The sequence below is a fragment of the Ochotona princeps genome, chromosome 23 (assembly GCF_030435755.1).
Source record: "Ochotona princeps isolate mOchPri1 chromosome 23, mOchPri1.hap1, whole genome shotgun sequence".
Taxonomy (NCBI): domain Eukaryota; kingdom Metazoa; phylum Chordata; class Mammalia; order Lagomorpha; family Ochotonidae; genus Ochotona; species Ochotona princeps.
The window spans coordinates 12674288-12686123 of record NC_080854.1 but is presented as its reverse complement, the minus strand read 5'-3'; the positions used below and the strand labels follow the sequence as shown (position 1 = coordinate 12686123).

The following is an 11836-nucleotide window of genomic DNA, read 5'->3' as shown; positions in this document are numbered from 1 at the left end:
AAGAACAAAAGGATGGGGCCCGGCAGCGGCCCAGCAGCTAAAGTCCTCGCCTTGAACGCCCCAGGATCCCATATGGGCGCCGGTTCTAATCCCGGCAGCTCCACTTCCCATCCATCTCCCTGCTTGTGGCCTGGGAAAGCAGTCGAGGACAGCCCAATGCATTGGGACCCTGCACCCGCGTGGGAGACCCGGAAGAGGTTCCAGGTTCCCGGCTTCGGATCAGCGCGCATCGGCCCGTTGCGGCTCACTTGGGGAGTGAATCATCGGACGGAAGATCTTCCTCTCTGTCTCTCCTCCTCTCTGTATATCTGACTTTGTAATAAAAATAAATCTTTAAAAAAAAAAAAAAGAACAAAAGCATGAGGCTGGAGCTGGGAGGCTGAGGTTAAGACGGAGACCAAGTGTTGATTAATGGAGAGGTAAAGGCCTGCCGTGACCTCCAAAACAGGAAATGCCATGCAGCCATGAGGAAGCGTGTGTGTTGGGAAAAAATACATCAAAACCACAGTGAAGTACCACTTCACACCCACTTACCAAAGATGTGAGCAAGTTGGAACCTTGGGACACTGCCAGACAGAATGGAAAAAGATGGAGCCACCATGGAAGACAGTTTGATGGTAACTGCCCAGATTAGAGTTCACCTGGAGAAAAGCATCCAGACCCAGGACTGTTCCAGAGGAAGGGACGTGGACCAGACCGGATTCGATGCCTGAGTGCGTTTGGACACGGGGACCCCAGTGATGGAAGTCAGGACAGACTTTGTCATGGGGCAGCACCCCAACATGTGAGAGGGTCCCTGGCTTTAGACCCAGCTGTGACAAGTGTTTAGGGAATGAACTAGTAGTTGGACAGTCTCAATCTGCCTGTTTGCCTCCTAAAGAGAGAAGGAGAGGGAGAATGGAAGGAAGAAAGCGAGCAAGAAAAAATTGCTTGGTATTGCTCCCTGTGACAAAACCAGGACCAACAAATAAGAAGAGATGAGTTTTGATTCAATACCAAAAAAAAAAAAAAAAAGTCAAAGAATTAGATTACAATTTCTCTAATGCCTTGTGTGCCAAGTGCAACCCCCAGCAATTCCTTCGTTTGGAACCCATGGTTTATCGGGCCACAGAACACTGTTAAATGTCTAGGGGTATTAACATAATTTTTTTAGTGTTCTAGGATTTTTGTTTTGATATAAAGTTTTCCCTTACAAAAATTAGTTTGAATGAAACTCATGAGTAGCTCTAAGTCAAAAACGTTAAGCAAAAATACGGACGGCATGCAAATGTGGCAAAAATCACAGAGGCGCTATGCAAATGACTGCAATTTGGGAGGCAGGAGACGCTGCCCTAGATGGTGCTGTTTCGTCTTCCATGTCCCTCAGCTTTTGTTCCAAGCTCTACCTCCTGCGGAGGAAATGCCTGTCGCATAGTTTCAGATGACTCAAGTATTTATTAAGAAAGAGGAAGAGGAAGATAAGAAAAATAAGACAAAGAAGGGAAAGAGGATGAATGACTGGATGCCCCAAGCACATCAGGCTGGCCTGTTTACCTTCGGCGTTCACATCACACTGACACTAAATCAGGAGGAATGCCAACAAAGAAACAGCTAGGAACCTGCAGAGGTTAAAAATAAGGTCAGGAAGTAACAACACGAAACAACTGAGAAAATAGGAACAAATATATCTCACGACAAATACTCTGACAAATAACCCAGTGGGAAAAGCTGCACATTCCAGAAAAGATGCATGGGCAATGCCAGAGCCGCGGAAGACCCTGGTGGCAAAGCCACAGTTAGCAGACTGATGCTGCTACTGCCAGGCGTGCCCACAGCCACAAGCCCTGCAGAGCGCATCCGACACAAAACATTTCAAACTGGCGCCTCCGCATAGTTTCAGATCCATCATGAAGACCAAAGCATTCCTCTTCTCACTATAAAGATCTTTTTTGTTTCTTTCAGGTCTCCCACTCAGGTGCAAGGTCCCAAGGCTTTGGGCCATCCTCCACTATTTTTCCAGGCCATAAACTGGGAACTGGATGGGAAGTGGAGTAGCCAGGACACAAACCGGTGCCCATGAGGGATGCTTGCTGCAGGTAGAGGATTAGCTTGCTCCATCCATGTCTTTTGATCACGTTGGCCAGGACTCCCTCCTCTAAGATTGTCATCTCCTGTCTTGTTTTCTTGACCTGCGGGGCTCTGGTTATCCCTTCCAGAACGCCCAGCCCCCAGGGACAAGCTTTCTCATGGTTGCTATTCACTTACTCCTCTTCAGATTCTTCCCATCATTTCTTTTTGTTTGTTTTTTGCTTGTCTGTTTTTGTTGCTGTTTTAGATGATATTAACATTGTTGATCAGAAAAGGATGGATCAGGGGTTAGGGAAATGTGGGTGTGATCACTGTGTCCAAATTTTCTGTTTTTCTTTCTTGTTTCGAGGGGCAGAGGTTGAGGGGGGATAAGGGAAGAAGCCATACCCAGCCTCCCAACCGCTCCAATATCCAGGGATTGAGAATGTCCGCCAAGATCAAGCCTGGGTCCCAATGTGGCACACATGCCAAGGGTTCTGCCCAAGTCATTTCAATAGTTTTGAAATGTTGTCAGTCTTGCTGACCCCAGAATGAGGGACCCTTTTCAATGTCCATTGGCTGACATAATCAGCCTCAGTCTCCGTTTGCCCAGATATTTTCTGTCATCGTTTGTCTGGGGTTGTTGTCCAATTTGTTCTGCCAGACGTCTTATAGGTCCACATCTCCAAGCACGCAGGGCATGCCTAGTGCGACCCAGAGTCTCGCCAGCACATCTCAGCAACTGGCACAAAGTCCCTGGTCGTGAGCCTAAGCTGCCTTACCTCCCCTCAGCCACCACTACATGCTGCTGGGGGCGGATGTAAACCCTGTTTGGTGCATCTGATGAGGCCAAGGACTCGGCCAGTACCTCTCGGCATCTGATCCCTAACTTCGCCTTGCATCTGGGTGTGCCATGCTTTGCTCCATCTACACCACTGAGGAAGCTCTGGTTTGCAGGCACAGAGACCTGTCCATGCAGTCCCTCAGCAGTCATTCCTGGCCTCAAGGGGAGCCCTCAAGCCCCTGCCCGCCCCCACCTGGGCCAGAACCCAAACCACCTGTGAGTGCAGGACCTCCAGCACTCGGAGGGCACCGCTGGGCAGCCCATGGGCTTCACCGGCACCCTTCAGACAGGGAACAGCAGCATAGAACTCCCCCAGACAAGAAGGGAAATGAGAACGGGGTTTGATGTAGCTAAGATCAGATGTTAAGATGCCTGCGTCCTGTCCTGGCTTCAAGTCCCGGCTGTGCCCTGGATTCCAGCACGCCCTGGCAGGTAGCACTGGGAACTCCGGAAGCTGAGTCCCTGTAACAAAACTTCTCCTCCGCCGTGTGGTGTGTGTGTTGGGGGAGGGGGCAGGAGGAGGGGTTACTTGGTCACTTACAAAATACATTTCGCCCTGGCAGTCATAATCAAAAATTTGGAAAACAATGGAGTCGTTTGTTTCAAGATAGGGATGGGTTTTTTAATGCCTTCAGTGTTTCAAGAGTATTTATTTTTACTGTATCTCCTAGATTTAACTGCCTTAACTAGGTGAGGTCAAATAAAGCATTCACTACTCTTTCCACGATCAAATCCACGAACTCACAAGGCGTGTAATATTGAGTTCCTTTAGGTCATGCACACGTCATATCCACAAATCCCAGTTAATCGACACTCCTGTCCCTGGATGCTACCGCGCACGTGCAACCAGGCGCTCGCACTGGACGCTCCCTGGAAGTGGGAGAGCTTCGAAGGCGCCAGCCAGGAACAAGGGCGCCCTCTGCTGGCGAAATCTTTTCTTTGCCGGGAGGACGTTCAACAACTACCAAAGATGTCCAGCTTTTTGCTAGCAAAACTTGCGATTCTATCACACTGCCACTAATACATCCAGAGTTCTTCACTAAAGTCGGAAATTTCACTCCATTCCCCTCCTGAGAAGGCCCTTCACTGCTGAGGCGTGTCCCACCCTGCTCTCCGTTCAACGAGGCGGGTTTCAAGTTTCAGCTCCTCCTTTGAATTCCAGCCTGCTGAGGCTTCGCTCTGGAATGGTCCAAAATGGAGCCTCTTGGCGCTTACCCCGTGAAATGCTCCGGGCCCAGAGCAAAGGTATTTGCAGTTTTGCTCTCTATGCTTCTATGCACGGTAATGCTGTTTCTTCTACAACTAAAATTCCTAAAACCTAAAACCAACAGCTTTTACACGTTTGAAGTTAAAGATGCTAAAGGAAAAACCGTTTCTCTGGAAAAGTTCAAAGGAAAAGTAAGTTGCATCTTCCGATTCTTCTTTCTGATGTTTTGCTGTCTCTCGGCCCTGTTCCCTGAGTCTCGCACGGTTACAAGCTAGAATTCAGTCTTTAAAATCCTGTTATGATTGCGTTACCAAGAGTTCTCATCCTTTAAGATATTTGTAATTGATAAGCTCTCTTCAAAATGCTTTTAATTTTCGTGTTTTGTTTAGAAAATGCTTATAGGTCGTAATTTGAATCTGTAGGCAGTAAGAAAAATATTAATATCTAACATTACAAAAAATCGCTTATTATCATCTTTTGCTTGAAACTTTCGTGAGACCTTATAATTCTGTCTTCTTTTTTAATCCTGCAATATTTCAGAATCTCAGCTCAGGAATTTGGGTAACGGTTTTCAATAAAAGTGAATATGTCTAAAATTATGAAATAATATCAATTGCCATAATCCCCCCCAAAATGGTTTGAAATTTTAACTATTTGCAAGGATTTTGTTTTTTTATCTTTTGCTTCACTTTCCGGTTGGATTTTTTTTCTTTTCTTTTTCCGGGAGGTTACGCTAGTTGTAAACGTGGCCAGTGACTGCCAGCTCACACACCGAAATTACTTAGCTCTGAATGAGTTGCACAAAGAGTTTGGACCATACCACTTCAGCGTCTTGGCTTTTCCATGCAATCAGTTCGGAGATTCAGAGCCCAGACCAAGCAAGGAAGTCGAAACGTTTGCAAGAAGCAACTACGGAGTAACATTCCCCATCTTCCACAAGATTAAGATTCTAGGAGCTGACGCCGACCCTGCTTTCCGATTTCTTGTTGGTAAATATCTGCCTGCTCCCACCCATCTACTGTTGGTCATTGGATCCTTTTGCTTTTAAAGTCACCGGGACCATAGCATTGAAATGTTTCATTGGGAAAGTTTTAGGAACATGCCAGAAGAGCCAGCATTTTATCCTGTGTAACGCATCCTGGAAACCAATGTTTTAACCTTTCAGATGACAGAAGTCTGCTGCGTTGCACTCTAATTCTTAGCATCACCACTCCAAAGAATTTATTTACTTAAAGTGTGGCCATGGCTGTTTTCACACAACTCCGCAGTTCTCCGCTTACTTATCTAGCACTGGGGAGATGTCCCTCCCAGTTATTAAACATCCCAAATGTTGCTGAGCGTTATCAGTCAGACACCCCTTGGTGTTTAATTCCTTTCTTAATTGCCTTTCTTATCTGAGACTTACCTCAGGCCCAATACTTCCCAGGCTGCTGTTAAAAGTCAGAGCAGGGCCCGGCAGCGTGGCCTAGCAGCTAAAGTCCTCGCCTTGAATGCGCCCCGGGATCCCATATGAATGCCGGTTCTAATCCCGGCTGCTCCACTTCCCATCCAGCTCCCTGCTTGTGGCCTGGGAAAGCAGTCAAGGATGGCCCAAAGCTTTGGGACCCTGCACCCACGTGGGAGACCTGGAAGAGGCTCTAGGGTTCAGATTGTGTTAGCTCCAGCTGTTAAAGCCACTTGGGGAGTGAATCCACGGATGGAAGATCTTCCTCTCTGTCTGTCCTCCTTTATATCTGACTTTCCAATAAAAATAAACTAAAAATATTTTAATTTTTAAGATTTATAAAAAAACTTAAAAAGATGAAGTAGGAATTAAACCTTCAAGCATTGTATGTCAATATATTACCATGCACATGGTAAACACTTATTTTTAGGTATCTTTTTTTCTCATGTTTCTCAATAATACAAACATAAATCCTAGATAATAAAAATGGGGGAATCTGTATATCTTATATAAATTAAAATGTATCAAAAGAATGTTACAATTTCTTTAAGATTAGTATTCAGAATCTGTTATTTTCAGTTATACAAAAATGTTAAAAACATTAACATACAGGGCCCGGCACCATGGCCTAGCAGCTGATGCCCTCACCTTGAATGTGCCCCGGGATCCCATATGGGCGCCGGTTCTAATCCCAGCAGCTCCACTTCCCATCGAGCTCCCTGCTTGTGGCCTGGGAAAGCAGTTGAGGACGGCCCAAAGCTTTGGGACCCTGCACCTGCGTGGGAGACCCAGAAGAGGTTCCAGGTTCCCTGCTTCGGATCGGCACAGCAGCAGCCGTTGGACTCACTTGAGGAGTGAATCATCGGACGGAGGATCTTCCTTTCTGTCTCTCCTCCTCTGTGTATATCTGGCTGTAATAAAATGGATAAATCTTAAAAAAAAAAAAAAAGATAAAATGATGTCCTAAAGGAACTTGGTAATGGAAATCTGTGGATTGCTTTTCATGTTAAATAGATGTATGTTAATGTTTTTTTTTAATTTATTTTATTTCATTTTTTTTTTAATTTATTCATGGATATACAGAGAAGAGGAGAGACAGGAAGATCTTCCATCCGATGATCACTCCCCAAGTGAGCCACAACGGGCCGATGCGCGCCGATCCGAAGCCGGGAACCCGGAACCTCTTCCGGGTCTCCCATGCGGGTGCAGGGTCCCAAAGCTTTGGGCCGTCCTCGACTGCTTTCCCAGGCCACAAGCAGGGAGCTGGATGGGAAGTGGAGCAGCCGGGACCAGAACCGGCGCCCACATGGGATCCTGGGGCTTTCAAGGCGAGGACTCCAGCCGCTAGGCCACGCCGCTGGGCCCAGGACATCATTTTATCTTTAAAAATGTTAAGAAGCTGAAAGTTTTAAGCCAGTGACAACATAAAATTTTTGTTTAAAATCAAAAAATCTAAAATAATTTCATCAATGTAGATCAGTAGAAAGTATTGAAATTTGGCTCATCCAGCTTTCAAATTCTCTGTTTGCTTTATTTTTGATTTTATGACATGACTCCAAAGTTATCGTGTATGCTCATAATAACACATTCTATTTTAGATTCTGCAAAGAAGGAACCGAGGTGGAACTTTTGGAAGTATCTGGTCAACCCTGAGGGTCAAGTTGTGAAGTTCTGGAGGCCTGAGGAGCCGGTTGACGTCATCAGGCCTGACATCGCAGCTCAGGTTAGACAAATCATCATAAAAAAGAAGGAGGACCTATGAGCTGCCCCCGGGCCCGGCCCTCCTCACGCTGCAAAGCACAGAAGCCATTCCAGGAGAGCTTGGTTTTATTTCAAAAACTTAAATGTGGCACGAAAGGATAATTTTTTGTTTACGTTGTCTTGCTAGCCAGTAGTAATGAAGGACTCCAGTACGACAGTATTATCAAAGCAGAAAGCGTAGCCAAAGACGACTGAAAACTCAGAGTTCAGACACCAATGGACTTCAGTATCCTGTTGTTCAACTTGACCTTTGCCAGGACTGTACTGGACGGCTGAGCCAACTCACTAGACCACTGCTGGGTTCAAGACGACGGTGGGTGGCTAGTAAATATCACAGCTATGTTGAATATGCTGAAATATTGAAGTGTTGAAAAATGTAAAATATACCTATAAAGTGTCATATACTTTTGTTTCACGTACAGTATTTTATTTGATTTGCTTTTCTAAGTAGTTTCCTGCTGTGTTTTACTATGACAATTATTTATAAATGACATTATCATAACAGTTGAAGCAACCCTCATTTCCAATATTTTTCTCTCCAGAAGCAACTCATTCTATAAATGCAATACGAAGGTTGAGTTGATCATTTCTGGGTGAAGAGCTCATGTGTAGGATGTGAGTGTAATCATTCTGAGAGCTGAATTATAAAAATTAGCTCCAAGTGATCCAAACACGAATGTGAAGAGGAAGCAGCTCAGGAGTCAGACTGCATCCTGCGTGTGCTCTCTGGCAAAGGGGGAGGTGCAATTTCCACCGAAGACAAGAAGATCCACAGGCATGGCCTTGAGGTGGGAGACCCCGCGGGGGCTCTCGGCCCCCTGGAACTGCTGTGTGTGGCAGGTGCAGAGTGACCGAGCGAAGGGGAGCAATTGTTCTTTATGCTTCAAAATCCTTTAACTTCTATAGAGCATTGATAAATGAACATACTTACCAAGATGTTTGAAGGCACCAGGAAATGAGAATGAATCTGGGTTACTGATAAACAGAAGCCACCTAACCAGTCCATTCTTTGCAATTTTGTCCTACAAGCCTAGGAGGAGTCTGAATGCTGAGCCGTGGAGCCAAACAGTGTGGAGGGCCACCCCGCCAAAGCGCTCCTGCCTCATCCTGCCACAGCCACTTAGGACTTGAGTGAGCCGGGGACAGTGCAGCGGCCTGGCTAGTGAGAGGATGGGATGGTGGTGTCTACATCCCAGGCGTGAGCAGCACCCCGCAAGCAATGCAGACTCCCCACTGCCCAGTGAGTGACAGCAGAGCTGCCCTGAGGGTGGCCAGGGCTGTCCAGTGAAGGCCCACTCCCAGCGAGGGCTGGCCTGCCTCAGGCCACAAGGGGCTCCCTAATGACCATTTCACAGTGGTTTTCCCTTGCCCTTTGGGTGTGCAGGGCAGGCAAGCAGGTGGAGATTCATGTGTCTGCTCCGGGTTCCCCACTGTCCCCCACCTCCCAGCACACACGCTGAGCACAAGCTGCCTCTGGAATCGGTCTCAACATCACGTGTCTGAGGCATGGGATGCCTGATAAGGGATGTGATTGAGAACTACTGAGCGTCACGTGCAAGGATATTCAGCTGCCTTCATGACAGGAAAGGAGGCAGAAGCAAGTGCATTTTAGCTCTGGTGTTTGGAGACTATGTCCTAGTAACTCCAGCTCACGGCGGCCAGACCAGAGCGTCGGGCCTGGGATAAGCATAAAAATGCACCTGAGCCAGGCCCCGACCGCTGTGCCTCGTTTTCGAACATGCTTAACAAGCACAGTGTGTCTGAGGCACATAGCTATGTCCTAACTTGTGGCACGTATACAGCAAATGAGTAACAGCAGACTCCGAGGAACCCCGACAGCATACGGCAGTTTCCATGGTGTAATCGTTCCTGCGTGGCCAGTTTCCAGTGGGCTCTAATCAGCTCGAGGCTTCTGAAATTTGAATACTTGGTCCGCACATACATCACTGCTAGCTCCAGCACACCAAAGAGCTGGAAGGTGGGACTCCAACCAGGGGATCATCAGGATCCCTGGAGAGAAAAATCCACAACCAAAATTTTACATACATTATTATATACTAGTGTTAATATAACAACTATGGAAATGTATATAAAAACGTGGGAGTCTACACAGCTTCTGCATTATGACAGTGATAATAATACTCTGCGCCTAATTGCGCTAAAATCTAACAACCTCGTTGAATTACCTGCAGATAATCTCAAACAGGACGATACTTCAGTAAAAACTAAAAGCAAAAATACAGGGACTGGCATCCTGGCTCAGCGGATGAAGCTCCCACATGCAAAGTGAGTATCCTATACAGGAGCGCTGGTTCAAGTCCCGGCTGCTTTGCTTTGGGTTCAGCTCCCTACTGATGTGCCTGGGACAGCAGCAGGACGTGGGCCAAGTCCTGGGAGCCTGCACCACAGGGAAGAGTTCCTGCCTCTGGGCTTCAGCCTGACCCAGTCCTGGCTGTTGCTTTCAAAAGAAAAAAAAAAAAAAAATTATGGTCAAATCCCAAAGAGAAAAGCCAAAACTTTCTCTACATTCATTTTCTTTAAAGATGCTGTGATGAAAATACTGCTTTTCATGGGCTGAGCGTTGAGTTGTCCATACACACAATGTCACGTTCATTCACGGTTGAATCTTTTTTAAAAAAAATGGCTTAAGTGGGTGGAGCTCATGAGGGGATGTTCTGCAGACACACAGTCCTCAGCTTGATGATTTCACCTTTCTGGTGGGATCACAGAACTCCAGAGACTAATGCCCAGGAACTAACCCATCATACTCCCTCCACTTCTCCCTCCCCCTCTTCAGCCCAACCACGAAGGCCCACCTGGCAGAGAGTAAAGGCGGCAAGAGACGAGGCCTTGGAAGCAGCCGCCTTCCCGAGGCCAGCGAGGCCAGCGAGGCCAGCGAGGCCAGCGAGGCCAGCGAGGCCAGCGAGGCCAGCGTGCTGGCTGCCCTGCGGGAAGCAGCCTGGGCGGGAAGCCCGCAGCCCTCTCCCTCCTCACCCACCGACCCCTTTCCCTCCGCTCGGGCCTCGACTTCCCAATGCCTGTCTTTGCCCTCACACCAATGGAAATGTTTTCTTTGGGAATTTTTCTCTCCATTTTCCTTTTTACCCATTGATTCCTTCCATCTTGTCTCGTTCCATTCCTCCCCTCCGTCCTGCTCATATCAGTAATATTAAACTGTAAAAAAAAAAAAACAGCTTTGAGAGTGCACTGTTCATTGAGGACAAACACGGGCATTTTAGGTCTTGCTTTTCAATTTCAAATTTAAAAAATGAAACACAAAGGCTAGGCATTCAAAATTGAACAATTTTTTTATTTTTAGCAACAGGCCAGTGACTCTCTTGAGAAAATTACACGGTAACAATTAACCTTAAAAAATAAACAGGATGAAAACATTCACCTAGAAGAGAACTTTAACACGACTGTAAAAATGGAATAACCCTTTGCCACAACACAAGGAGGAATCAATTTGAAAGAAAATTCCCAAGAGTGAATTTACAGGAATCTGTTTAACCTATGTTCTAAAAATAAGTTTAAATAAGGTAAGCACAAAAACTATTTTACCGATAATGTATAATTCAATACATCTCATCTAGGAACCACACCTCCAGTTCCACCACTTGCTGCAAATGGCCACTTGAGGGCGCCAAAGGTCTGGGACCAGGCCTAGCTGCCCCTGCAGCAGTGAAACACAGTCATCCTTCCCACTTGGCCAGCTAAGGCTCATACTCTCTCCCAAACATTCTGTGAGCATGCAATCTTGCAGAAAGTGAAGAATTGAGGCAACCCTACTAATTCAACCAGCCGCCAAAAAGTTCCTCAATTTTCTTGACATTTCAAGTGAAATGCTGACTCATCTAGAATATTACCCCTAGTCCCTCTTGAGCTAGCATGCACACATGGTCACAGAGACCTACTTTAATGCTTTATTAAGAAATTATTGCTCCGGGTCTGGGGCAATAGCCTAGTGGTTAAAGTCCTCACCTAACACGCCCCAGCTTCTCATACGGGCTCCTGTTTGTATTCTGGCTGCTCCACTTCCCATCCAGGTCCCTGCCTGTGGCCTGGGAAAACACAACAGGACGGCCCAAAGCCTTGGGACCCTGCACCTGTCTGAGAGACCTGTTGGAAATTCCTGGTTCCTGACTTCAGATTGGCTCAGCTCTAGCCGTTGTGGCCCCTAGGGGAGTGAATCATCAGATGGAAGATCTTCCTCTCTGCCTCTCCTCTGTAAATCTGACTTTCCAATAAAAATAAATAAATTTTTTAAGAAAAAGAAGAAATTGCTGTTCCGTGAAAGAATACCAGACTTCATTGAAAATTTGCACATAGATTTAAGATTTTTCATCCCAGACTGTCATTACATTCTAAAGCTTACACTTAAAAATGCATACAGTGTCACAAATGCTTTAATATAGGTACCAACCCACGACTTCAAACATAATAATTGAAATGTCAGGGTAATTAAACCACTTTCTTCACCATTATAAAGCTGTCCGTTGTACTATAAGTGAGTAACTACGGCAACAGTAACAAT

The 11836-nt window shown here is 46.3% G+C and overlaps 1 protein-coding gene across 2 annotated transcripts; it reads left to right on the top strand.

Moving 5' to 3' along the window:
* Positions 1 to 3754: 3754 nt before the first annotated feature.
* GPX8 (glutathione peroxidase 8 (putative)) lies at positions 3755 to 7316 on the top strand. 2 transcript variants are annotated; one of them, XM_004583700.3, is made up of 3 exons: positions 3792 to 4288; positions 4825 to 5086; positions 7140 to 7316. In XM_004583700.3, exons 1-3 carry the CDS (start codon positions 4085 to 4087, stop codon positions 7301 to 7303), a joined length of 630 nt encoding a protein of 209 aa, XP_004583757.1. In that variant the 5' UTR covers positions 3792 to 4084; the 3' UTR covers positions 7304 to 7316. The 2 variants fall into 2 exon arrangements, with proteins under 2 accessions (XP_012782003.1, XP_004583757.1); XM_012926549.2 differs by lacking the exon at positions 4825 to 5086 and having other exon boundaries at positions 3755 to 4288.
* The last annotated feature ends 4520 nt before the right edge of the window (positions 7317 to 11836 follow it).

Excerpts from the sequence above, each read along its gene's own strand:
- GPX8 (XM_004583700.3), top strand. The coding sequence starts at position 4,085 with ATGGAGCCTCTTGGCGCTTACCCCGTGAAATGCTCCGGGCCCAGAGCA. Across the intron at positions 4,289-4,824 it reads TGGAAAAGTTCAAAGGAAAA|GTTACGCTAGTTGTAAACGT; the intron begins GTAAGTTGCATC and ends TTTTTCCGGGAG. Across the intron at positions 5,087-7,139 it reads TGCTTTCCGATTTCTTGTTG|ATTCTGCAAAGAAGGAACCG; the intron begins GTAAATATCTGC and ends ATTCTATTTTAG.